This window comes from Carica papaya, chromosome 6 (genome assembly GCF_054855325.1).
Source record: "Carica papaya isolate Zhongbai chromosome 6, ASM5485532v1, whole genome shotgun sequence".
NCBI lineage: Eukaryota > Viridiplantae > Streptophyta > Magnoliopsida > Brassicales > Caricaceae > Carica > Carica papaya.
The window spans coordinates 34,389,717-34,415,668 of NC_142314.1; the positions used below are offsets into that span (position 1 = coordinate 34,389,717).

At 35.6% G+C, this 25,952-nt stretch overlaps 4 protein-coding genes and 1 long non-coding RNA gene across 9 annotated transcripts; 3 read left to right on the top strand and 2 right to left on the bottom strand.

The window, feature by feature from the left end:
- Nucleotides 1–32: 32 nt before the first annotated feature.
- LOC148253575 (uncharacterized) lies at nt 33–1,062 on the top strand. The gene is made up of 2 exons (XR_015821673.1): nt 33–503; nt 593–1,062. It is a non-coding gene; the product is annotated as an uncharacterized LOC148253575 (long non-coding RNA).
- Nucleotides 1,063–3,329: 2,267 nt separating this feature from the next.
- LOC148253576 (uncharacterized) lies at nt 3,330–6,715 on the top strand. The gene is made up of 6 exons (XM_088223404.1): nt 3,330–3,408; nt 3,547–3,608; nt 4,732–4,824; nt 5,259–5,313; nt 5,515–5,602; nt 6,457–6,715. The coding sequence occupies exons 1-6, from the start codon at nt 3,330–3,332 to the stop codon at nt 6,713–6,715; spliced, it is 636 nt and encodes a 211-aa protein (XP_088079530.1).
- Nucleotides 6,716–15,406: 8,691 nt separating this feature from the next.
- Nucleotides 15,407–20,898, bottom strand: LOC110814972 (U11/U12 small nuclear ribonucleoprotein). Of its 5 annotated transcripts, none has more exons than XM_088222679.1 (7): nt 19,849–20,898; nt 19,429–19,743; nt 19,009–19,123; nt 18,363–18,470; nt 16,876–17,644; nt 15,903–16,786; nt 15,407–15,785 (listed from the first exon to the last, which is right to left on the bottom strand). In XM_088222679.1, the coding sequence occupies exons 1-5, from the start codon at nt 20,796–20,798 to the stop codon at nt 16,982–16,984; spliced, it is 2,151 nt and encodes a 716-aa protein (XP_088078805.1). In that variant the 5' UTR covers nt 20,799–20,898; the 3' UTR covers nt 15,407–15,785; nt 15,903–16,786; nt 16,876–16,981. The 5 variants fall into 5 exon arrangements, with proteins under 5 accessions (XP_088078805.1, XP_088078804.1, XP_088078802.1 ...); XM_088222678.1 differs by having other exon boundaries at nt 15,407–15,775; nt 15,903–15,980; nt 16,369–16,786; nt 19,429–20,898; XM_088222676.1 differs by having other exon boundaries at nt 15,903–15,980; nt 16,369–16,786; nt 19,429–20,898.
- Nucleotides 20,899–21,831: 933 nt separating this feature from the next.
- On the top strand, nt 21,832–23,041 carry LOC110814920 (germin-like protein subfamily 1 member 14). The gene is made up of 2 exons (XM_022042505.2): nt 21,832–22,087; nt 22,217–23,041. Exons 1-2 carry the CDS (start codon nt 21,958–21,960, stop codon nt 22,753–22,755), a joined length of 669 nt encoding a protein of 222 aa, XP_021898197.1. The 5' UTR covers nt 21,832–21,957; the 3' UTR covers nt 22,756–23,041.
- Nucleotides 23,042–23,235: 194 nt separating this feature from the next.
- Nucleotides 23,236–24,249, bottom strand: LOC110814919 (germin-like protein subfamily 1 member 13). Its single transcript, XM_022042503.2, has 2 exons — nt 24,068–24,249; nt 23,236–23,970 (listed from the first exon to the last, which is right to left on the bottom strand). Exons 1-2 carry the CDS (start codon nt 24,189–24,191, stop codon nt 23,420–23,422), a joined length of 675 nt encoding a protein of 224 aa, XP_021898195.2. The 5' UTR covers nt 24,192–24,249; the 3' UTR covers nt 23,236–23,419.
- Between the last annotated feature and the right edge of the window lie 1,703 nt (nt 24,250–25,952).

Consider the following 25,952-nt stretch of genomic DNA (forward strand, 5'->3'; position numbering starts at 1 on the left):
GAAATCAGAAAAATTGGACAGCCTAGATCGGACCGCTTGAGGAGATCAGATGGAGGAGATTTAAATGAAAATGGATGGTCCAGGTCGAGCTTGTGAGATCCAACAGCTAAGGGAACATGTATAAAAGGGAAAGAGATTAAGGTTTCCTTCATTTGGGAGAGAAGTCGAAAAAGAGAAAGGGAGAAAGAGAGATAGGCGATCGGGGAGAGAAGGAAGAGAGGCTGTCACGTAGGGAAGCCGAAGGAGAGAAAAGAAAGAGGGAAGAAGAGAGAGGCCAGAAGGGAAGAGGGGAAGGGAAAAGAAAATAGAGAAATGGAAGGAAAAAGGGGGTGGCCAAGTGGGAAGAGGGGGAAAGCCATGAACAGCCGCGTAAGAGGATAGGAGAAGAGAGAGAATCGCAGAGGAGGAAGAAGAAGAAAAGGAAATCGCAGCCAAGGAGCTCCGCGTGACGACGGAATCCAAAGTCGAATTGTCGCAACGTTGGTGTTCGAAAAAAATAATTGGTAAGTTTCGTCCCTTTCATCTCTATTTTCTGATAATTCTTTTCCTATTTTGTTAGATTCTTTTATTCCCTTTACTAATCGGTTTATAGGTTTGAAGAAATCACATCCGAAACTCAAACAAGCTAAAGAATCGCGAGGTGACTGAGAGAAGACCACCGGAAGCCAAACCGAGGCCGAATTGCTCACACCAAAAGTAAAACTATTTTTTTTTCGTGTTTGGTGGTTGTTTGAGCGGCGGTGGAGCGAGACTGGTGTTAGGCTGGCCGCGCGAGCTCGGCTGGGCGACCCACCTACGCCGGAACCGAAAAGGTTTCCTCGAGAATGGGGAAAACCTACCCATCGTGGAAGCCAAAAGATCTTTTGTAGGAATAGAGGTCGGAATTGCCTTTTGGGATTCTGATTCGTCGTTCGGGAAGCTGAAAAGTCTTCCTCAAAAATGAAAATCTGATATGCCGAACAGGAAGCTGAAAATTTTTCTGAGTATGGATCCCCAAAATTTCAGGGATTCTGTGGGTTGTCATTGGACCTCGGGAATCAATTAAATTAATTTTGTTTAGTATTTTTAGGTGTATTAATTAATTTATGTCGTGTGTACATAGGAAATTTGGACATTCAAGCGGATCCGAAAAGACGTGTATGAGTATAAATATTTTTAAATCTCAATTGGGTTTGAATTTTAAAATATTGCATTCATTTGATTAAATTATAAATTTTAAAATTTGAACGAACACTGACCCAATTTTCGATGAAAAAGAAAACCCAAATTATAACTAGTGAACCTAAGTAATTGAAAATTTATGAGGAGACGAAACTAGACGACGACCCAAAAGATTGAAAATTTATTTGGATTGTGATGAGATACAAAATTGAGAATTAAGAAAATTCATAATTAAGTGAAAAATTGAAAAAAAAAGAAATAAAATAAAAATGTAAAAATAGAAAAGAAAAAAAATAATTGAGGTCGTGAAATGATCAATTAAATAAAATTTACAGAGAAACGGAATAGGAGGTAAATAGATAAGAATTTTGGAATGAGAGGGTAGGAGTGAATAGATAGGGACCTTGCATATCTTATCGTGAGAGGAGTGTGTGTGTGTGTGTGGTTGAAGTTTAGCGGGCATGGTGAACCTGCACATGGATAAAGTCTGAAACCTAATACATACGTAGATAAGTATTTGTGAGTGTGGGTCACCTAATAAACGTACCTACTATGACCATTATAAGATTTGTGTGTATGCTATCCATGCGATAGAGGGATCTATTTCGTCTTTCCTTGATGATGACATAAACGATCACGTGATGAAACCTTAGAAGTGACCTTTCGAGTGTATATGTTATCTTTCGTGTGTATGTGATTATGTTTCAAGATGATGAATGATATTCGAGTATATCTATGTTCTTTCGAGAGTATGTAGATATATATTTGAGAATTGTATATGATATTCGAGAGAATTCAGAAATAGATTAGAAACATGTGAAGTGGCAAAAATAATAAATGAATTTTGCATGAAAACATCACTATTGCATTTGTCTCATTCTGTGTATTTTGCATGAAATCTTATTTGGATTGAGAGGATGAAAATATTTATTGAGTTGATGAAGCTCATTAAACTTCACCTTGATATTTTTTAGAGGAGAAAGAAGAGTCAGTACCACTGTCAGACGAGTAGAATCTGTAAAAAAAGTTCTTATTTTTATATATTTTGTGCATATTTAAGAAATTTTCGTTTTGTTTTATTAAACTCTAAATTTTGACCTTATATTTTGTATATATAATTACTGTATATATCACGTGACATGATAGGTTATATTATATTTTGATCTATGCATGTATATATTTTATGGGCCCACTGCATAAAAATGACATGAGCAGGAATTGTGCCTCATATTGAGTGTCAGGGCATGATAGGTGGTATCAGAGCCCACATTTCTAGAATCATCCATTGTTTATGAGATTGTAGAGTTTAAATATAATATTTTTTGCAACTATTGGTGTGTTGAGAAGTAGGAAATGTTATTTTAAAATGTTTTAATTCTTTTTTTTTTTTTCTGAATGAAGGGTTGTAAGATGAGACGTGGATGGACTCCATCGGAGCAACCTCCTGATTACATGTCCTTACAGGAGCATATTGATCGATTGTACCACATGGTAGAGAAGCTTGTTAACCAGCCTAGAGAAGGGATACTTGGCCCTCCTCCAGTACTGACTCTATACAAACCAGAACTAGTCGTTATGGATCCAGATTGTCATAGAAAGTTCCTGAGACTCCATCCTCCTACATTTGCTGGTACTAAGAATTTTATTGAAGCTGAAGAATGATTGAAAGAAATTGAAAAGACATTCCGAGTTTTAGGGGTGACTTCTAAACAGAAAGTGATCCTAGCTACGTACCTGCTTGTGGGTGAATGTGACTGTTGGTGGGAATTCAGACGGACAACTTTACCTGTTCCCATCACCTGGGAGAGATTTCTGGAGGCGTTCAACGTCGAGTACTTTCCAGCACGACTCTGACACCAGAAAGAATTAGAGTTCATGCAGCTCACCCAGGGGAACTTGTCAATGGTTGAATATGCTCGAAAATTCACTGAATTGACCCGTTTTACTCTAGCCATTCTAATTGATGAATGATAGAGGGCGAAAAAAATTTAGTGGGGACTACACTTAGAGATCCAGGATGCTCTTGCAGTTCTAGAATTGAAGGCCTATGATGAGGTTTTGGCGAAAGCAAACTGAGGGGTTCATCCTCTGAAGCAGGCAGTTCTAGACCCCCGGTACCTCCGAGAAAGTAGATTCCAGGGTTTAGTTCACAAGATAAGAGGCCCAGAATGGTAACAGAGATATCTCCTATACCACCATCAACTCTTGGTAAGGCACAGACCTGCCGTACTTGTGGAAAAAATAATGGTAATCAGCCGTGTCATCGTGTCACTCGATCCTGTTTCAAGTGTGGTAGCCAACAACATTTGATCCGTAACTCCCCACTTATGAAGGAACAACCAGAAGTTTAAAGATGGGGATAAGTGTACATCCTTACGGCATTAGATGCTGAAGCAAACCCAGACGTGGTTCAAGGTATGTATCCTATCTCAAAGAACCTAGCTAAGGTATTAGTAAATCCAGGTTCCACACACTCATTCGTGCCACACACTTTTACACCACGATTGGGTGTTACACTTGTTTATTTGGAGCATATCTTGATGATATCCACACCAAGCACAAATGTATTACATTATGATATTATCTATAAAAATTATACAATAGAGATAGTTGGTAGAAAATTAAAAATAGATTTTGTACTTTTAGATATAGGAGATTTTGATGTAATTATAGGAATAGACTGACTAGCAGCTTATTACGCGACTTTAGATTGTTGTAACAAGAAGATTGTATTTAATATTCTTAATGAAGAAACTTTTACCTCGTAATTGAACGGTGTTATTTACTATATAATATGGTTATTTAAGTTATATAATTTATTGAGCCTAACACGTAAAAGTTGACGTGGTAGGTGATAAAGATAAGAAGATTGATTTTTATGATGTGTTGGTAGTCCGTGAGTATCTAGATGTATTCCCTGACGAACTTCTAGGTTTACTTTTGGACCGTGAAATAGAATTTTCTATTGATTTACAACCAAACACCTAACCAATCTCTATTGCTCTTTACAGTCTGTGAGAGCTAAAATGGAAAAATTAAAGAAAGAATTAACAGAACTCTCATAGAAAGGATTTGTTTGCCCTAGTGTTTCTCCTTGGGGTGCTCCTGTAACATTTACTAATAAGAAAAATGGAACTAAACGAATGTATATTGATTATAGACAATTAAACCAGGTCACCATCAAGAATAAATACAATTTGCTCAGAATTGATGATTTATTTGACCAATTATAAGGGGCCCAAATCTTTTCCAAGATTAATTTACAATCCGGTTACCATAAAGTGAAGATTAAATATGAAGATATTTTCAAAACTGCCTTTAGAACTAGGTATGGCCATTACGAATTTTTTGCTTACCTTTTAGATTGACGAATGCTCCAACGGTATTTATGGACATGATGAATTGGATGTTCGAGCCTTAGATCAATTTATTATTGTGTTCATTTACGATATATCGATTTACTCCTAGAGTCGAGTAGAACATGTTGAGCACTTAAGACAAGTTAGGCAAACTCTTAGAAAAGAAAAGTTGTATGCAAAATGAAGTAAGTGTGCATTCTGGCTCGAACAGATCGCCTTTTTAGGTCATGTGGTTTCTAAAGACGGAGTATCTATAAATCAAGCAAAAGTTGAGTCTATCATGGGATTGGAATGTCCCACTATGGTAAAGGGTGTCTGAAAATTTTTGGGTATGGTTGGGTATTATCGTTGATTTGTAAAAAGATTCTCTAAGATTGCGACCCCTCTTACCCGGCTGATTAAGAAGGATACTAAATTTGAATGGACCTTAGACTATGAAAATAGCTTCAGAGAACTTAAAGACCGACTTATGACAACTTCAATACTAATATTACCCAATGGATATATTCAGTATATACTGATGCGTCAGGTTAGGGATTAGGATGCGTGCTAATGTAAAATCACAAAATCATTATCTACGGGTCAAGATAATTAAAGAATCATGAACGAAATTACCTGACTCATTGATTTGGAATTGGCTGCAATTGTACATGCATTAAGATCTGACGTTATTATCTGTATGGAGAGACGTTTGAGATCTATATTGATTATAAGAGTCTTAAATATCTCTTCATGCAGAAGGAACTGAACATGCGCCAGCATAGATGGATGAATCTTCTTAAGGATTACGATTGTAAGATATCCTACCATCAAGTGAAAATAAATGTGGTGGCTGATACACTGAGTTGTGGTACCTCCGACATGATTACAAAACTAGTAGCTTCTGAATGCAATACTATAGAGACCTTACAAGAATTATAATGGCATATTCACAAATGGAGAATGTATATAGCCAGCTTAAGAATTGAACCGGTATTAATTTAGAAAATTAAAGATGCTCAAGAAACTGACACTGCTATAGGAACCTTGAAGAAAGAAACTGAACATGGTTTAAGGTCTGATTTCAGTGTTCACGATGATGGGTTGCTTTGATTCAGAGGAAGATTGTGCATTCCTAATGACCCTAACTTAAAGAGATTCATATTAGAGAAACACATAATTCTAGATTTACCATACACCCAGACATCACCAAAATATATCAAAATTTACGATCTCGGTATTGGTGGAATAAGATAAAGAAAGATATCTTTGAATTTGTTAGTAAATATCTCACATGTCAGAGGATTAAAGCCGAACACCAAAAGGTAGGGTGATTACTCCGACCTCTACCAATTACAGAGTGAAAGTGGGAACACATCACTATGGACTTTGTGATGGATTTGCCTAGAACAAAACTGAACCATGATATTATTTGGGTGATAGTGGACTGATTAATGAAGTCAGTCCATTTTATTCCAACAAAAGCTACAGATCTTCTAGATAAACTTGTCAGATTATATATTAAGGAAGTTATTAGACTTCATGAAATTTCAATATCAGTAGTTTTAAATCCAGATGCTCGTTTCACATCTAGATTTTGGACAAGTCTTCAACAGACCTTAGGTACCACTTTATCATTCAGCATAATATTTCACCCACAAACAGATGGCCAAACGAAAAGAACCATCCAGACATTAGCAGATATGCTTAAGGCTTGTGCACTAGAGATGGGAGGAAGTTGGGACGACCATCTACAGCTTCCATATGAAGCACTTTATGATAGACTTTGCAGATCTCTGTGTGTTGAAAAGAGATTAAGGATTAAAAATTAATTGAACCTGAATTAATTGAAGAAACTACTCCAAGATTGTCCTAATTAAGAAAAACCTTCAAACCGCCCAAAACAAACAAAAAAATTATGCAGATAATTGTAGAAGGAGTTTGGAATTTGAAGCAGGGGATCATGTGTTCTTGAAGGTGTCACCAATAAAGGCCTTATAAGACTTGGAAGAAAAGATAAATTAAGCCCTTGCTTCATTGGACCGTTTAAAATACTGGAGAGAATTGGATCTATTGTTTACCGATTGGCATTGCTATCAGAGTTGGCTAATGTTCATGATGTATTTCATGTGTCTATATTACGTAAATACCATTATGATCCATCACATATAATTCAGTATGATGAGATTCTTATTGAGGAAGATATGTCCTATTAGGAAATGCCCATAGATATATTGGACTATTAGGAGCAGGTATTGAGGAATAAGACTATTCTGATAGTCAATATACTCTGCGACATCATTCGCCAGTGGAAGCTACTTGTGAGACTGAAGACTCAATACGAGCTCAATTTCCTCACCTACTTTAGTGACATATCAAATTTAGAAGACCAAATTTTTATAAGGAGGAGAGAATTATAACATCCACCTAAAGAAAGAAAAGAAATGTAAATAAAAAAAATAATAAAATTGGAGTTTATATGTAAATGAAAAGAATTTTTAAAATTTGGGGCTTTTAATTAATTTTAAGGACCAAAATGAAAGTATATTAAAAAATGGTAAAAACATAAATAAGGAGAAGTGGAAGGGGGCAAAGGAAATTAGAAAAATTGGCGGCCCAGATCTGACCGCTTGAGGCGATCGGATAGAGGAGATTTTAAAAAAAATAGACGGTCCAAATCAATTTTGTGAGGGATCCAATGGTTGAGGAAACGGGTACACAAAGGAAAGAGATTGGTTTCCTTTATTTGATAGAGAAGCCGAAAAAGAGAAAGGGAGAAACTGAGATAGGCGATCGGGGAGAGAAGGAAAAAATGGTGTCACGCGAGGAACTAAAAGAGATAAAAGAGAGAGGGAAAAAGAGAGAGACCTGAAAGTAAGAGGGGAAGGGAAAAGAAAAGAGAGAAAGGAAAGGAAAAAAAGGGTGGCCGAGTGGGAAGAGAGGGAAAGTCGTGAATGGCCACGCACGGGGAGAGGAGAAGAGAGAAAATCACGGAGGAGGAAGAAGAAGGAAAGGAAATTGTTGATCGAAGGAGAATAAGCTTCAAAGGAGGCTTTGTGAATGAACAAACTTAGAGAGAGAAAGTTGAGGAGAGAGAGGGCAGCAAAACAGAGTAAGCTTATGCAACTGCCTCTGTTTTGCTGTTCTGAAGAGGCGTGCTTTTTCTGGAGAGAAAGAGTTGTTTTCTTCTTTTATTTCCTCATATATATATAGCAATACAAATTTAAACGGATTACATCAACCAATCGATCAAATCAGATCGTCCGAAAATCATGCATACACATCACATGGGATTTTACGTATCCTTCCGTGAAACATCCTCATGGTGGATTTTCATTTTTTTTGAATTTAACCTTAACAGAAAAAATCATTAATTTTAACACTCCCCCTTAATGACTTTTTTCACCAATCCCCACCTTTTCCCGCAAATCCTCAAATTTAGCTTTAGACAGGGCCTTGGTTAGAATGTCCGCAAGCTGATCATCAGTGGAGCAATGTATCAGCTTTATTTCTTAATTCCTTTCAGCCTCACGTATAGCATGATACTTAACGTTGATGTATTTAGTTCTTCCGTGCATTACTGGATTTTTTGCAATGGCAATTGCAGACTTGTTGTCTACATACAACACTGTAGGTGTTTGTTTGTCTAGCTTAAGATTGTTGAACACCTTCCTCAACCAAATTACTTGGTTAGTTGCTGTAGCTGCGGCTACATACTCAGCCTCAGCTGTGGACTGAGCCACAGTATCCTGTTTCTTAGATGCCCATTAAAAAACACCGGAGCCTAGTTTGAACAAGTACCCAGTTGTGCTACGTGCATCTTCTACGCTTCCTGCTCAATCACTGTCACTGTAGCTGACTAACCCACCCTCAGCTCTTGCTTTGAATTGAACACCAAAATTCCAGGTTCCTTTCAAGTACCTCAGCACATGTTTGGCAGCTTGTAAGTGTGATTCCCTCGGTGAAGCCATGTACCTTGAAAGTAAACTCACTGCAAATAAAATATCTGGTCTGGTAGCTATGAGATACAGAAGACTCCCAATCAGACTTCTGTAGTTCCCTTCTTCAACTTTACTACCTTTCTCGTCCTTTAAAAATTTTAGGTTGGACACCAGTGGTGTAGATACTGATTTACAGTGATTCATGTTTAATTTATTTAGAATTTCTTTGGCATACTTGCCTTGTGAAAGAAAAATACCCAAGCTGCTTTGTTGAATCTCTATTCCCAGGAAGTAGGTAGCTTCCCCAAGATCAGACATCTCAAATTCCTTTTCTAATTTTAGCTTGAACTCTATCATTTTCCTTTTGTTGCTGCCTGTCACTAGTATATCATCAACATATACTGCAGTGATAAGTCGGTCTTCATCTCTATTCACATACAGTATGTTTTCTGTCATGCTTCTCTCAAGCCCACAGTGAAGTAAGTATGTATTTAACTTATCATACCAGGCTCGTGGAGCCTGTTTGAGGCCGTATAGGGCCTTGTGAAGAAGATAGATGTGACTCTCATTTCCAAGTTGAATAAACCCCGGTGGCTGCTCAACATAAATTTCTTCATTCAGTTTACCATTCAAGAAGGCCGATTTCACATCCAAGTGCATCACAGTCCAACCAAACTGAGCTGCCATGGCCAGAATAAGTCTAATTGTTTCATATCTGGCCACAGGAGCAAAGGTTTCTGTGTAGTCGATTCCTGGAAGCTGGGAGTATCCCTTTACCACAAGCCGTGCCTTGTGCTTGTTTGTTGTCCCGTCCGGATTGAGTTTCACTTTGAACACCTACTTTACTCCAATTGGTTTTTTGTTTGTACTTAATTTTACCAGAGACCAAGTATTGTTTTTGTCAATCATCCTTATTTCCTCTTCCATGGCAAGTCTCCACTCTTGCTGCTGAAGTGCTTCCTCAACAGAGGAAGGTTCTTTTGAGGCAAAGCTGTACCTCTCATAGATGTCAGTTAGACTTTTCATTTTTATTCTCTCTTCTGCTTCACCTTCTTCATCTTCTTCATCTTCTTCATCACTTTGAGTTGGGTTTGATACTGTCATTGATTTCTTTCATTCTTCAACTGTGACATAGTCTCTTTCGACTTTCAGCTTCTCCCAATTCCAGTAGCTATTTTCATCCACCGTTACATTTCTTCGAATCATAAGCTTGTTGGTTTTTAGGTTTAGAACTCTATATGTTTTTGCTTCAATACTGTATCCCAAAAATACTCCAAACTCAGCCTTCATTTCTAGCTTGGATCTCCTGTCATCCGAGACATGGCAGTAACACACTGATCCAAACACCTTTAGATACTTAGTTGATGGTTTAATGCCACTCCAAGCCTCCGCCGGTGTCATCTGCTTTACAGCCTTTGTAGGCAGCATGTTGAGCAGGAACACAGCAGTGTTCATTGCCTCAGCCCACAAGGCTTTAGGCAGGTGCTTGTCAGCAAGCATGCTTCTTGCCATTTCCATAATGGTTATGTTCTTCCTCTTTGAGACACCATTTTGTTGAGGAGAACATGGTGCTGTGAGCTGCCTTTTGATCCCATTCTCAGAACAGAAATCATTGAATTGGCTGGAATTGAATTCAAGCCCATTATCTGTCCTAAGGCACTTCAGTACACTGCCACTTTCCTTCTCTACAATAGCCTTCAACTTCTTGAATTCACCAAAAATTTGAGCTTTATTCTACAGGAAACAAACTTAAATCATCCTAAAAAAATCATCTATGAACAAGCCAAAATACCTGCAACCACTCATGGAGTTTTCTGTCATTGGACCACAAATGTCCGAATGAATAAGTGCCAGCTTATCTTTTGCTCTCCAATCTGCTTGCGAAGGAAAAGAATTCCTTGCCAATTTCCCCATCTGACATGCACCACATACTGTCTCAGTAACTGCAATATTTGGGAAGTCCTTGGTTAGACCTCCCTTCTACAGTTGTTGTAGCCCAGCCGCATGAAAATGCCTAAAGCGCCTGTGCCAAATCTCACCTTCAGTTACAGAGGCAACACTGGCCTTCTCAACTACTTCTCTGAGTTTCAAGGAGTAGACTTGATTCTTCTTTTGGATGGAAGCAATCAAGCGATCCTCATGATCATATATCCTGCAGCAGTTATCCTTGAATCCAACTGAGTAGCCTCGATCAGTAATCTGATTCACACTGAGAAGATTCTATGAGAGGGTAGGAACAAAATTTACATCAGTGATAAGTTTTCTACCTTCCTTGGTTTCAATGGCTATGTTGCCTTTGCCCTTGATGGTTTCCAGCATACCATTTCCAAGTCGGACCTGGCCTGTGATTGTTCTGTCAAGTGATACGAATAAGCCCTCATCCTTGCACATGTAGGAGGTGCATCCACTGTCTACCACCCAGAGAGTATCATCCTCCACTGGCAGCCTATTTAGTGCAACAAGAATTGTGTCACTTGGCTCACAGGATACCTTGGTGATATTGGCTTGCAGTTGTTCCTGCTTTGGTCGTGATCCTTCCTGCTTCTGTTTCTGTCTACAGAATTTTTCCTTATGACCAAGCCTTTTACAAAAATTGCACCGAACGGTTTTCTTTCCCTTGTACCAGCACTCATTTTCTGAATAATTTGTCAACGAACAGATACTATACTGAGAATATTTTCTTTGTTTACTGGAATTCTGGTTTCCAATTTGATTCCATCCACTCCTTCTTCCTTGATTCTGTGTTGAAGAGTTGTCTTTGATCTGAGTTGAAATTTAGGCTCCCTCAGTATGTTGTCGAACATGCATATTTACACGTTGCTCACTGGATTGAAGCTTGTTTATCAGCTCAGCTGAGGAGATAGACTCTATGTCTGCTAGCTCCTCCAAGGCTGAGATTTTAGACTCGAATTTGGGGGGTAAGCTGATAAGAATCTGCTCTACTACCCTTGATTCTGGAAAATCCTCCCCAAGTAGTCTTATTTTGTTTACCACATCCGAGAGTTTGGATGCATAGTCTTTCACTGATTCATTTTCCTGCATTTTGAGCAATGCAAACTCACTCTTCAGTCTCAAGATTTTTACCTTCCTGCTTCTGACTCCCCCATCGAACTCTTCCTTAAGTTTCTCCCAAGCAGCCTTTGGTGATTCGAAGTTCATAATCCTTAAAAATACCCTATCCGAAACGATCGAGAAAAGGCAAGCAATTGCCTTTGGTTTCTTGGCTTTATCTTCCTCGTGCCTTCTGATTTGATTTATAGTGGCAGTGTCCCCTGGTGAAAGAGGATCATTGTCATCCAGAATAACATCCCACAGACTTAAGGCTTTCAGATGAGCTCTCATTTTGATTGCCCATACATGGTAGTTTTCTCCATTGAAGTGTGGAGAGGGTGTTGTTCCAGTGGATGTCATTGGATTTTTGAGGGTATATTGATTTACAGGTCCCTTAAGATAACAGCTCTGATACCACTTGTTGATCGAAGGAGAATAAGCTTCAAAGGAGGCTTTGTGAATGAACAAACTTAGAGAGAGAAAGTTGAGGAGAGAAAGGGCAACAAAACAGAGCAAGCTTATACAACTGCCTCTGTTTTGCTGTTCTAAAGAGGCGTGCTTTTTCTGGAGAGAAGGAGTTGTTTTCTTCTTTTATTTCATCATATATATAACAATACAAATTTAAACGGATTACATCAACCAATCGATCAAATCAGATTGTCCGAAAATCATGCATACACATTGCATGGGATTTTACGTATCCTTCCGTGAAACATCCTCATGGTGGATTTTCATTTTTTTTGAATTTAACCTTAACATAAAAAATCATTAATTTTAACAGAAATCATGGCCAAGGAGCTCCGCGTGACAACGAAATACAAAGCCGAACTATCGCGACGTTGGTGTCTGAACAAAAAGCTAATATGTTTCGTCCCTTTCATCTCTATTTTCTGATAATTCTTTTCCTATTTCGTTAGATTCTTTTATTCTTTTTACTAATCGGTTTATAGGTTTGAGAAAATCACATCCGGAACTCAAACAAGCTAAAGAGTCGGGGGGTGATCGAGAGGAGACCACCGGGAGCTAAGCCGTGGCCGAATTGCTCACACCAAAGGTAAAACCATTTTTTTGTGTTTGGTGGTTGTTTAAGCAGCGGGGGAGAGGGACTGGTGTCAGGCTAGCCATGCGAGCTCGGCCGGGCCACCCACCCGCGTGGGAACCGAGGAGATTTCCTCAGGAATGGGAAAAACCCATCCACCATGGAAGCCGAAGGATCTTCCACATGAATGGAGGTCGGAATCGTCTTTTGGGATTTTGATTCACCGTTCGAGAAGTTGAAAAGTTTTCATTCAAAACGAAAATTCGATCCACCGAACGAAGAACTGAAAATTTTTTTGGGTATGGATCTCGAAAATTTCAAGTATTCCGTTGGGTTGTCATTGGAACTTGAGAATTAATTAAATTAATTTTGTTTAGTATTTTAAGTTATTTTAATTAATTTATGTTGTGTATATACCGGAAATTTGGACATTCAGGTAGATTTGGAAAGATGTATATGAGTGTAAGTATTTCTAAATCTCAACCGGGTTTGAATTTAAAAAAATTGCGTTCATTTCATTAAATTATGAATTTTGAAATTTGAACGAATACTGACCCAATTTTCGATGAAAAACATAACCCAAATTATGATCGGTGAACCTAAACAATTAGAAATTTATGAAAAAATAAAACTAGACGACAAATCTAAAATATTGAGAATTTATTTGGACTGTGATGAGATACGAAATTGAGAATTAAGAAAATTTCTAATTAAATAAAAAATTGAAAAAGAAATAAAATATAAAGATAAAAATAAAAAAGAAAAGAAATAATTGAGGTCGTGAAATAGTCAATGAAATAAAATTAAGAGAAAAACGGAATAAGAGGTAAGTAGATAAGAATTTTGGAATGAGAGAGTAGGAGTGAATAGGGTAGGGACCTTGAATACCTTCTCGTTTAATCTGAATTGAGAAAAGTGTGTGTGTGTGGCTGAAGTTCAGTGGACATGGTGAACCTACACATGTATAGAGTTTGAAACTTGATTTAGACGTGGATAGGTATTTATGAGTGTGAGTCACCTAACAAACGTACTTGCTGTGAAAATTGTAAGATTTGTGTGTGTGTGTGTGTGCTATCTATGTGATGGGGGGATCCATTTCACATTTCCTCGATGATGACATAAATGACATCGCGCGATGAAATCGTATAAATGATCTTTCGAGTGTATATATGATCTTTTGTGTATATGTGATTATGTTTCGAGATGATAAATGATATTCGAGTGTATTTGTATTCTTTTGAGAGTATGTGGATATACATTTGAGGATTGTATATGATATTCGAGAGAATTCATAAATTAATCAGAAACATGTGAAGTGGTAAAAATAGTAAATGGATTTTGCATTGAAACATCACTATTACATTTGTTTCATTCTGTGTATTTTGTATGAAATCTTATTTGAGTTGAGAGAACCAAAATATTTATTGAGTTCATAAAACTTATTAAATTTTACCATAATATTTTTTAGAGGAGAATGAAGAACCAGCACCGCTGTCAGACGAGTAGAATCCATAAAAAAAGTTCTTATTTTTGTATATTTTGTACATATTCGAAAAATTTCCACTTTATTTTGTTAAACTCTAAATTTTGACATCATATTTTGTATATATAATTACTGTATATATTATGTAAAATATTAAGTTGTATTATATTTTGATATATGCATGTATATATTTTATACACCTACTGTATGAAAATGGTATGAACAAAAATTACACCTTATATTGAGTATTGAGGCGTGACATCATAACCCAAAGACTAATGACAACAAAAAGCTGACAATGTAATTTAACCATTATGCAAAATAAAATGATGGATTGCCTGTTTCGTGAAGACAAATTTTCTATTTTTTACTTTTCAACAATGAAAAAGTGTAGGGGTGACTTTTTCTGAAAGGTTAAAAAGATAAGGGGCAGTTGAATATTCATTTGGGAGTTAAATGAAGGTCATCTAGCAGTTCATGAAGTTCATATTTAGGTTCAAAGGATTATTCTAATTTCTAAACAAAATATAGTAATTAGTAGGCACTGTTTACGAAAATATCAAAATGTATAAATTAGATTGAAATTGTCAATAGCATTTAAGTCAGATGACACAATAAAAGTTGAAGATCTCAATTGAAAAAATAAACCTATATAGATTTTTAGTAGATTTGGAATTAGATATAATTAATATTGTCTAGAATTTTTTTTTTTTCTTTTTTTTTTTTTTTTTTTTTTTTTTTTTTTTTTTTCTGGCAAAAACCTACCAGTTTAAAGCAAGTGAATTCTGAGTTCCTTCGAAATGAACTATGGAAATGTATGTAGTAAGTTCCTTTCTCTTTCTCGTGTAGAAGATGAAGTAGATGCCTAAGAGCATCATCAGTGTTCTGCAAGTGGTAGTAATCTCTTGTTCTTATGGATAAGTTGTTGTAATAAGATGTTATGGAGGTCAGGATAAGCATCAACGATTCTGTCCATTGATAGGGATTCAACAATGGGAAATGATATCTGAAGACCCAACAAAAGCAAATTGGAAAGATGAGCTAGGTGTCAAAACTCTTCGTCCGCCTGTTTTTGGTCGGAACAGAAGATTACAAGTTTCCCAAAATAAAAATCTAGTCTCTGACGGGTGTAGTTATAAAGAAAGATAAGGGTTAAGGTGTGAGATGTTGGTTATGGAAGGGTAAGCATAGAAGAACCTACAGGAGAAGGGAGACCATATGGATCAATAGAAATTCAAGAATAAGGGAAGAGAGTGGGGGAGGGGAAAGAACTGGAGGTGCATAGAACACTTAGGAAAATATTCTACCCACAAAAGAAAAAAAAAAAAAAATCAAACTCACTTCTAAGTAATTTACTAAAAATGACTTCAGAATTATTATTTTTAAATTAAAGTTCACCATATATGATATTACCTTATATAGACAACAAAATATTACATTCTTGTACGTGTTGATTAAAAGAAGATGATTTACAAAAGCAAGCTAACAAGTCTAAGGTTGTTCAAATAAGTAAAGATTTCTTGAGAAGAGGGAAGTATACCATATCATCCATTTTACATAAAAGTCACCAAGTTGCTGCTAATACTATGGCTACCTTGTTATGTCTGTCAGCAGAATAGCCACCTGGGATGATATCAAACAACACAAGGTGAATACATAGGAAGAAAGGTATACCATGCCGTTTTGTCTTTAAAAACAAAATCAACCAGTTTGGGAAGGCCATCATCAAGATTTCTTTCAACCGCCTTGTAACAAATGGTTCCTGCAAATCCCTTCATAAAAACAAAGATCAACAAAATTCCTCATGTTTCTCGCAGAACCTATTAATTGCGATCTTGGCATTTGTAAGCTGTAATCTAAAATTGTAACTACAAGCAAAATTAACTCACAGTATGAATGTGGGAACTACTTCCATATGTGCAAGCAACCTCCATCTAGAATTTAGAGAACCCCCAAAAAGATACATCCTAAAAGAAGAATTAACTCATGAGAATATCATTTGAAATACAATAGCATATACAAACTACTACCTTAGCCTATCAACATGCAGTATACTGTTCTCTGAAGAGTGTTTTGGAAATTTTTTGGCTTCCACAAGGTTAGACAAACAATTGACAACAGAGAATTCATAGTACAGATTGTAAATGACCAGCGAAACAGCAAAAGAATTGTTGGAATATAAAAATGACTTTTTAATTTGGAACCAGCTATGAGAGTAAAACAAGTAAAAATCTCTTATTAGTCTGAAATGGAGTTCCATCCTGCAGATAAAATCTGCAGAAAGTTCTAGCAAAAACCTGGTAGCAAGTCATCTTGTCCAATTTAAAATTTAAAAATGAAGCTAAAGGTGCATACTGAATCATTATCCTGCTTGTCCAACTCAGATGCACATTCATAAGACATGGCTCATCCATTTCCCAAATTACTAAAAATTTCCCCAAATATCTTAATTACTCCAATTAACTTCATCCTTGTACCTTAAGAATTAACAAAAGAAAACCATAGCAAGTGATCACAATGATAAAAAAGGCAGTGACTAAAATACAGACAGTCCCAATATAATGAACGGGTACTCTTGTGTTATAAGTGATATGATGAAGTTGATATCCTAATATGGATACCCATCATTTCCATTATTTTCTAATAAATGAAGATGAGGAGAAAGAAATAATTGCTACCAAGTTTTCTGGAAGATTAAAAGCAAACAATAAAATAATCAAGGATACAGAGGAGGATACAAGTTTGCATAAAGCTGAAGCTTGATAACTTCTTACTGCAAAGTTATGAGAATAAATCATGTCAAACACAAAACTTATGTTGAAAAACACCAAAAGTACAATAAGAGAGAATTTAGTAACTTACCCCGCAAAGCTCATGAATTTATACAGCACCCTGGATAATGCTCTTTATAGAATGGCAAAGTTCATGGTTTTACACAGCATTTCTAGTACTCTAAAACTTTATTATTCTAGTCTAACTTCCGGTCATTGAAGATATCATCTTCATACAAATCATTTGATTCAGATGGATCATATCTATCTTCAAATGCATTTTGTACTCTAGAGTTCGAACCATGATGGTCAAAGGTACTCCTCTGAAGGTTACGATTGGAAAAATATGCTGATCTATGGTTTTGACTAGAAGAAGACCTTCTAACAGCATGATTATTGGTTATAGTTAAATTATCAACATCCTGTTCCATCCGATGACCGCTCTGCTCATATGATCTGCCATGACTTTTGTGTCTTTGTGAGCTTCCAGAATAATACTCCTTACTAGGTTTTCCTCTATCATTCCTCCTATCATCTACAAAATGTTCATAGTGCCCATGATGATCCCGTCTTGATCTCTCATAAGCTTTAGGCAAATCATCCTCAGACATTCTAGATTTGGTATCATAATCATTTGTTACTTCTTTCCCATGATAGTCTTCCGTGCTTCTTGTACTTCTTGCTCCTTCAGATATGTCAACATTGCTTCTTCTAAGCTTATCAACTTTCATAGTGTTTACATGATAAGACGTTGATTTGGACGGTAGCATTCCTCTGTCTTCATCTACCTTCTCAAAGCACCCAATACCCCCTGCTTGCTTGATTTCTTCCATGTACTCCTCTATTATATCCCTCATAACCTGTAAATTAAGCATACACATCAAGCTTTTCTCAATATATATATTTGTGTGCTTGGGGCCAAAGGTTTAATATAAAGCAAAAGAAGAAGGTTTCTAAGACCAAATGACAGATCGCAGTGCTGCACCTAGGAAAACAGACAAACTTATGTAGAAAACTATAATTTCTTTATGCCAAGGTCATGTTTGATTCATTTTTTACTCTAAGTGGAGACTGGGGTAACTAAACCACAACAAATTGTGTTTTAATTGCACATCTAAAACTAACATAAAAAATTAGAATTGGAGTTTGAAAGGAACGGAATAAAAGATGAACCAAATGAGCTGTGAAAATATATAGGAACTAAGAAAATTTTTCAGCTTCTTTTCGAAAGAAATTTCAGAGAGAACCAGGGTATTAATACTGGCAAAACCATCTGGACATTCAGTTGGAATTATAATACAATCAAAATGACTAAGTACATGAAAAATTCAAAATTTCTTTTGAATACTTTGGCAGACCCTCTGGCTCACTACGTAACTTCTGCCAAACCTCAAACAGTATATCTACCTGCAGCTTCCATTAGTTCATTAAATTACTTTTTCTTTACTCTAAAAGGATGGTAGAAACCTCCAAAAGAAAAGTATGGACAAACATTTTACACATGTTTTCATAGGAACAGTCAGAGCTTCCGCACCATAGTTTCTTAAAAAATACTTCTGAACAAGATCCGTTGCTCACCTGTAAAGTTGTTCGCTTTACTTTCTTTCCACGGTATGACATTCTTCGGCGTTTATAATCCCTTTCTTCAGCCAATAACTCTTCTCTAGTCTTTGTCCTCTTTGTTTCCTTTACATGAACACAAGCATTTATCAACTTCTTTTTTTTTTAGAAATAAAAGCGTTTATCAATTTATGAGAAAGAGAGTTAAAAATGATTTCTCTAGAAAAATGGAATCTCATGACTGAAGACTCTGATGCCATGCTCGTCAATAACAACTTTAGGAACCAACTTTCAAATTTACAAGCTTACACCTAAATTGGTAATTATTCATAGATTCAATTAACAACCCCTTAGACATACAGACTCTTGTAATGTTCCGTGTGACTTATTTAGCAACTCAATTCCCAACAGCAACGCAGCCTCTGCACTTTGTGCAACATCTAAAGAATTACAACCAGACATGAAACATCCCAACTGAGAGCTACTAAAAGGTGTAAGTTCTCAAAGAAAAAAGCAACAAAGGAGAATAGAGAAGACTTCGGGATGGTATCATTTGATAAAAGATTATGTCAATTCTTTAATATACTTAGACCATGGTCTTAAATTCAAACACAACCCATGCATGACTTGGGAAATATTAATTTTGAAAATGAAAAATCAATACCTGGTTAGATGTTTGTTGTCGAGGAAGCCCATCATGCCCAATGATAGCCTTATAATTGGAACGGTTTATCCGCTCCTCTTCAGCTCTCTTTGATAGAATATCATGTTCAGTCATTCTATAATCAAGGCAACTAACATTTATGAGTATATTCCTTACAACTCAAGATATTATAAGATGTACATGTTATAAAAAATAACACTATCACAAAGCAATAACAATAATAGAAAAGTTAGTTGTCTAATTACAATCAAGTATTAGTTGTTCAAACAATACCATTATCATAAGTAAGACAACAAAGTAAATATGAAATTTGCATTTGTAGTAGTGCTAAATAAACTAGATGCAAGCAGTTAAAACGAAAAATCATCATTTAAATACGAAAATAAACGCTAAAAGTTCACAAAGTAAAAGATAACGAACCTTTGGTATCTCGTTACTGGTTGACTAAACCGCAATTCCCTGATCTTTTCTTCAAGAAGGGACCTTTCGTGCAATGCTGCAATGGCTGCAGCTACTTGAGACACAAAAACCACACCTTTGACAACAGATCCCTCCATTCTGTTCTTCAGTTCACACTTTCCACCTTTTTCGAGTGGCTCTTCCAGTTTCATATCCTCAATCTGTATGCCATTATTTTTTAATCTCTCAGATCCTTCTGTCGATTTATGAATGTCAATCCCCTGTTTTTCCAACGGAAACAACAACAGCCGTGATGCAGATTCTGTTATACATTGCCTAAGAATATCAATGGCAAAGAACTTTCCATTAACGTCCCCATATAAAACAGAAAGCTTAGAGACAAACCATGTTAACACTTGAACCAGAACAGGAGAGTTAAACCTTTTACACTTCAAATTCATCTCTGGTTCTTTCCCTTTTAAGTCACCACCTTTCAAGGCTGATTCTACCAAACCAAATGCTTCCCAGACGATTGCTCTTAAACACAATCGAAACAGGACCGACATATGATCCCTCATGTACACATCAATTATAACTCCATAGCGTGGAGAATTAGCTATTAGCCATTTCCTCAAATCGCCCTCATCAACCATTTTCAACCCCAAAAAGGCGCAGAGAACATTAAAAGAACACGTATAGGGATAATCCGCCCAGCTATCAATCTCACTTCTAATTGCCCAGTAATCTGATGGCAATACACTAAAGCCCTCGATGTCAAAGCCCTTCTTCACCTCTTTCTCACCAAAACCCACAAAATTAGCGCATTCAACAGATAAAACCCTAGGCAATTGAAAGGTCCTCCTTATACCATCAACCTCATAGAAGTTGACAACACCCGGACAATCTTTGTAAAAAAAATTAGTCCCAAAATTTACGTAATCATCCAAAGAGAAGCAGAGCTCGGAATCGCCGGCGTTTTCTAGAGACTGAATAAAGTGAGTCTCGTGTTGTAATTCGGAAGATGACTTGAAGGAACTTGGGTAATGCAAAGAGGCAACGAGGGGAGTGAGGTCAAGAGGAGATGGGCAGTGAAGGGAGTGGAGGAAGAGAGACTCAGTTGGCATGAGATGGTGAGGATTGACGGGGCAAGCGACGAGATTGTCATTTCCGGGTTTCCGGAGGAGAGAATGAGGGTTTAGGGAAAGGATTTTAGAGAAGGAGTCGAGGGTTTGGTGTGTGTGAGAGATGAGGGCTTTGAGAGAAGAGAGAGCTGCAGAGAGATCAGGAACTGGAGGAGCAGGAGGAGTGGGAAGATTAGGGGAAAGGTTAGTGGTTAGGGGAGGAGAGTGGAAGAAAAAATTAGGGTTCTGAGGGTGGGAGAATAGATTCATGGTTATGGAGTTTGGGTAAACATAATTTGAAGAGAGAACTATAACCAAAGAACTCAACGATCCATAACCGAAGAAAGAAGAACGCCGAAGAAAGTAGAACATATAACATTTTAGAATTCTATATAACTTTTTTTTTATTATTTAATTTTATAAAACAAAAATAAAAATATAACATACATAAAATAAATTTATATTTATAAAGATCTAACCATATTATTTAATAATTTATAGGTTTGAAATAATTTAAGTGTACCAAATAATTATAAAACTGATGTTAAAATTTAAAAAATCTAGTTTTTATATTTTTTTAAAAAAATTATTTTAATTGTGTTCTGATTATTTTTTAAATATTAAGCTCTTATATATTTTAATAAATAAATTATAATATTTAAATTTTTTATTAAAAAATATATATAATTATTGAATTATCTATAAAATTTTAAGTCACATATTATTAAATTTATATTTTTTAAAATTAATTATTTGATATTGAAAAAATTGTTTAACCTGTTAATTTTTTTTTTTTTAAATTTTAAACTCAACATTTGTTGTTATAGATATTTGTATACTCTGATGAATACATACATTCTAACAAAAAGACAAATAATTAATTAACACATCCTAATCATCTAACCTTAAATAGATAAAAGAAGACTCATTTTTACAGCTTAATTTCTATTAGATAATTTATAAAAAAAAAAAAAGAAACATTTTTTAAAATCTGATGTTTACTTATATATTCTGATAAGAAGCTGTCAAATTCAATAAAAAGTAAGGATTTTTACCATTCTACTTAGCCATGTAGATGTTGGGTCATTTTCATTGCAGCTTTAACAACTTAGAATATGAAATATTATATATATATATGTATACATACTATATATACATAACTACTGTATTAATTATCAGCTATGGAAACTCTGATCCAAAACCAGTTTATGTCAGTATATGAAGAAACTAGTTGAATTTTGTAGTTGTTGAAGAATGATTTCAGCCCTGATATTATTAAAAAGAAACAAATATTAAACAGCCGGCGATTTTTGTTTGCTATGAGAAAAGCTTATGAGCAGATAATTTCCTGTATCATCTATAAATACCCATCATTCATCTTCCGCTCAACCAAGCAATAATTAAGTGAAGGGAAGTATCCGAAATCACCATGAAAGTTTTTCGCTTCGTTGCAGTAATGTCTTCTCTATTGGCAGCCATAGCAGTTTCCTTTGTCTCTGCATCAGACCCTAGTCCTCTACAGGACTTCTGTGTGGGTACCAATGAGCCATCGAATATCGGTATGCATTGGTCTTATCATCGTATCAGGAATTCTTTCGAGCTTTCCTACATTTTCTCATTGAGCTTGTGTTAGTTTTATATTGATTTCTTAGACTGCAACTAATAAAGTTTTGTTTGTGTTTTTATAGTGTTTGTGAATGGAAAATTCTGCAAAGATCCAAAACTGGCGACTGCAGATGATTTTTTCTTTTCAGGCCTTACAAAGCCTGGAAATACTACGAATCGAGTTGGTTCAAATGTCACAACTGTTAATGTCAACCAGATTTCAGGACTGAACACTCTTGGCATATCCATTGTTCGTGTTGACTATGCCCCTGGTGGCCAGAACCCACCTCATACTCATCCCCGTGGTACGGAAATCCTAGTGGTCTTGGAAGGGACATTGTACGTTGGATTTGTGGCATCTAACCAAAATAACAATACTCTCTTTACTAAAATTTTGAATCCTGGTGACGTTTTCGTGTTCCCGGTAGGATTGATCCATTTTCAGTTCAATATTGGAAAGATAAAGGCTGTTGCTTTTGCTGCTTTAAGCAGCCAAAATCCAGGAGTTATCACGATTGCAAATTCAGTTTTCGGGTCCAATCCACCCATCGACCCTCATGTCCTCACCAAAGCATTCCAATTAGACATGAATGTGATAAAGTTTCTGCAATCAGTGTTCTGATAAAGGTTAGAGAAACCGGAATAATTCATTAAGCTCACTTGCGATGGTAGTATGTTTTTCGGATGAAGTCTATGGTGTATGCCATTTATTGTATAAAGAGGTTGATAGTGACCTCTCTGTGTTTGGTTTTGGATATTATGCAATAGTTCCTTTATATATATATTTATGAGTGTCAGCATTAGTGTGGAATATTATGAAGTTGAGCAATGTATTTTTAATGGTCTGTGGTATGCAGAGGCAGAATCTTGTGAAAGCTAATAATATTCTCTCTCTCTCTCTCTCTATATATATATATAAATATGTTTTTTTATAGAAACAGAGAATCAGTAACTTCCAATTTCATTTTTCTATATTTCATATCATTATCAATTACCATTCCAACTCACTTTCTAATTTTTAATGAGTTATAGATCAATTCTAGTCGTTCAGGGGATTAAGCTTAACACAAACAGACTTTGTTCAAATATATATACACACATATGAATATTATATTATGAAGCTTTATTATATTATGATATTTAACTAGCATGAGCTAGAGACCAGAACATAAACAAGCAAACATAAGGCAATAAAGCCAGTACTTAAAAGGATATTACACTATCCCATGTAAGGTGTGAACAACTTCTTCCTTATTGATTAAGAAATTATACCGAACTTCAAAATTTTAGTTATAGGACCAGAATTGGGATTGCAGATGCTTCACGATATCTACTTCCAATTGAAATGCACTGGCAAGAACATCGGGATAAATAGGTGGCTTTGACCCAAAAACTGTATTTGCTATGGTGATCACCCCTGCATTCTGGCTGCCCAAACCGGCAAAAGCAACAGCATTTGTTTTTCCAATATTAACCTGGAAGTGAACCTGTCCTATTGGGAACACGAACACATCTCCGGGATACAGAACTTTGGCGAAAAGGGTGTTGTTGTTTTGGTTGGATGCAACAAATCCAACGTACAAACTTCCCTCTAGTAGCACAAGGATCTCTGTGCCACGAGGGTGAGTGTGAGGTGGGTTTTGGCCGCCTGGTGCATAGTCAATTCGAACCAAAGATATACCAAGAGTGTTTAGTCCTGGAATTTGATCGACGTTAACTGTTGTCACATTGGAGCGTACTGGATTTTCTGTGTTTCCGGGAACATTCAGCCCTCGGAAGAAGAAATCATCTGCTTTAACTAGCTTTGGGTCCTTGCAGAATTTGCCATTCACAAACACTGTCCACACACACACACACACATATATATATATGACAGTATTCTCAAACAAATGGAGAAACACTAAGATCAATGTGGTAGAAAAAGAGAAACTTACCACCATTGTTGAGATCAGGGATGGCAACACAGAAGTCCTGAAGGGGGCTGGGATCATAAGCAGAAGAAAATGGAAAAACCAGAGCCAATATGGCAAGAGCTGTAATCAACTGTAAACCCTTCATTTTTTTCAATTAAGCAACTGATGCTTTTAGCCAAGGGTGAGAAAACTTGCATGATAAATCATTGTTTATATAGGCAGGAGTCTTTGAATTGGTCTATTTGTTTTTTCTCTGAAGCAGGTAAAGATTTCACTTACTTCCAATTGGTTTCTGTTAATTTTTTTTTTTAATAATTTCAGTGGTTAGTACTTAGTGTCTATGGTTAGTAATTATGATAATTTAAACTTCTTTGACTGGATAAACACATGAGAAATATTTTCTTAATTATCATAAATATATGTTTATGGTTGGTAATTAGTGTCTAGAAGATGAATTTATTCAATATATTAGGTGTACATACCTGCTTTTTGTCACATTTTTTTAATTAATTTCACTTAGGAAGATCATGAATACGATGCTTGACATGGAAAAAACAAGTTATGCAGAAATGGCAAGGAAGTAATCTTTTCCACCTAACAGTCTGCATAGATTCTTTGATCTTTAATTTCTATATTTCTCTTTTCCCATTTTAAGAACAAGGAAAATGCAGGGACAGATAGACCATTATAATACCCTTATATATAATATTTGTTGAAATTAGAAACTCCTATATATATATATGTATAGAAGTTGTTTTTAACAGTTAATTCATCATGTAAGATGATCTTAGGCTAACACAAAGCCAGTGTCATGTGGGCTTGAATGGATTATATTACCCTAGAAGAAACCAAGTCTTGCATGCTGCTGAAAACCAAAAGGAAGTAGTTGGGTCAACGGGAATTTTGGTATTAACTAGTTTTTAGATGAAGTGTCAACATCTACAGAGAACTAAATGTGTGTATATATATATTGCATTACATGATAAATGCTATGCTGTATATGACTTTATTATTTATTTGGTTGGTAGAAGTTGTTGCCAAAGGATGATGGTTATTGGCTCATAAACAGGGTAGATGGAATGCAAAAGAATGATTCCTAGGATCTATATATATCTAGAAGACAAATATAATGATTTATATATATATATATATATATACACACACACACATAATTTAGAGACTGAGATTAATCCAACAGTACTGCTTTACTAATCTGTTGAAAAGTAGAATAAAAGACTTATCTACGGTGCTGTATTTGGTGATACATACTTAAGCCAAAATTTAATAGAAACAACATCAATCTTGTTATTCAAATGAAGAGGATTATATACTTATAATCAAAATTTGCTCAAACCCGAGAAAGAAAAGATGGAAAAATAAAAATTTGCTCGAATCCGAGTATAGGGTTTTCTGTCAAAATCCCATTGTTGCGATTAAGCTATATATTATATATATTATGTATTATGTATTTTTTATGGATATTTATATATTAAAAATAATGTTTTTTTTAATGTTAAAAAAATTATATCTGATTTTTAATCCATTTTGATTATTTTAATTAATTTTGATTAACTTAGTCTTAACTTTTCATACTACATTACTATATATATATATATATATATATATAAATGAAAGATCATGATGGTAGAAACTTAAAATTATCTGCTCATTAAACTAAAGGGGATGGGGTGATTTGTTCTTCTAGACCAAGTATATATAATACATGGATCATGTAAGCATAATAGTCAATTAATAAGAAGATAAATATCGTTAGTTGTTCCAAAATTACTAACCATTGAATTTATAAAAAAAAATTAACAAAACCATTGAAAAAATTTGAAATCTTTACCTGCTTCAGAGAAAAACAAATAGACCAATTCAAAGATCCTGCCTATATAAACAATGA

Coding starts and splice junctions, on each gene's coding strand:
- LOC148253576 (XM_088223404.1), top strand. CDS start 3,330: ATGGTAACAGAGATATCTCCTATACCACCATCAACTCTTGGTAAGGCA. Junction 3,609..4,731: donor TCTCAAAGAACCTAGCTAAG/GTATTAGTAAAT, acceptor TGGCTCGAACAG/ATCGCCTTTTTAGGTCATGT. Junction 5,314..5,514: donor TCTTCTTAAGGATTACGATT/GTAAGATATCCT, acceptor AGAAAATTAAAG/ATGCTCAAGAAACTGACACT.
- LOC110814972 (XM_088222678.1), bottom strand. CDS start 20,798: ATGAATCTATTCTCCCACCCTCAGAACCCTAATTTTTTCTTCCACTCT. Junction 18,471..19,008: donor GACAACAAACATCTAACCAG/GTATTGATTTTT, acceptor GTTCATGTAAAG/GAAACAAAGAGGACAAAGAC. Junction 17,645..18,362: donor TAAAGCGAACAACTTTACAG/GTGAGCAACGGA, acceptor CTTAATTTACAG/GTTATGAGGGATATAATAGA.
- LOC110814920 (XM_022042505.2), top strand. CDS start 21,958: ATGAAAGTTTTTCGCTTCGTTGCAGTAATGTCTTCTCTATTGGCAGCC. Junction 22,088..22,216: donor CAATGAGCCATCGAATATCG/GTATGCATTGGT, acceptor GTGTTTTTATAG/TGTTTGTGAATGGAAAATTC.
- LOC110814919 (XM_022042503.2), bottom strand. CDS start 24,191: ATGAAGGGTTTACAGTTGATTACAGCTCTTGCCATATTGGCTCTGGTT. Junction 23,971..24,067: donor CCCTGATCTCAACAATGGTG/GTAAGTTTCTCT, acceptor GTGTGTGGACAG/TGTTTGTGAATGGCAAATTC.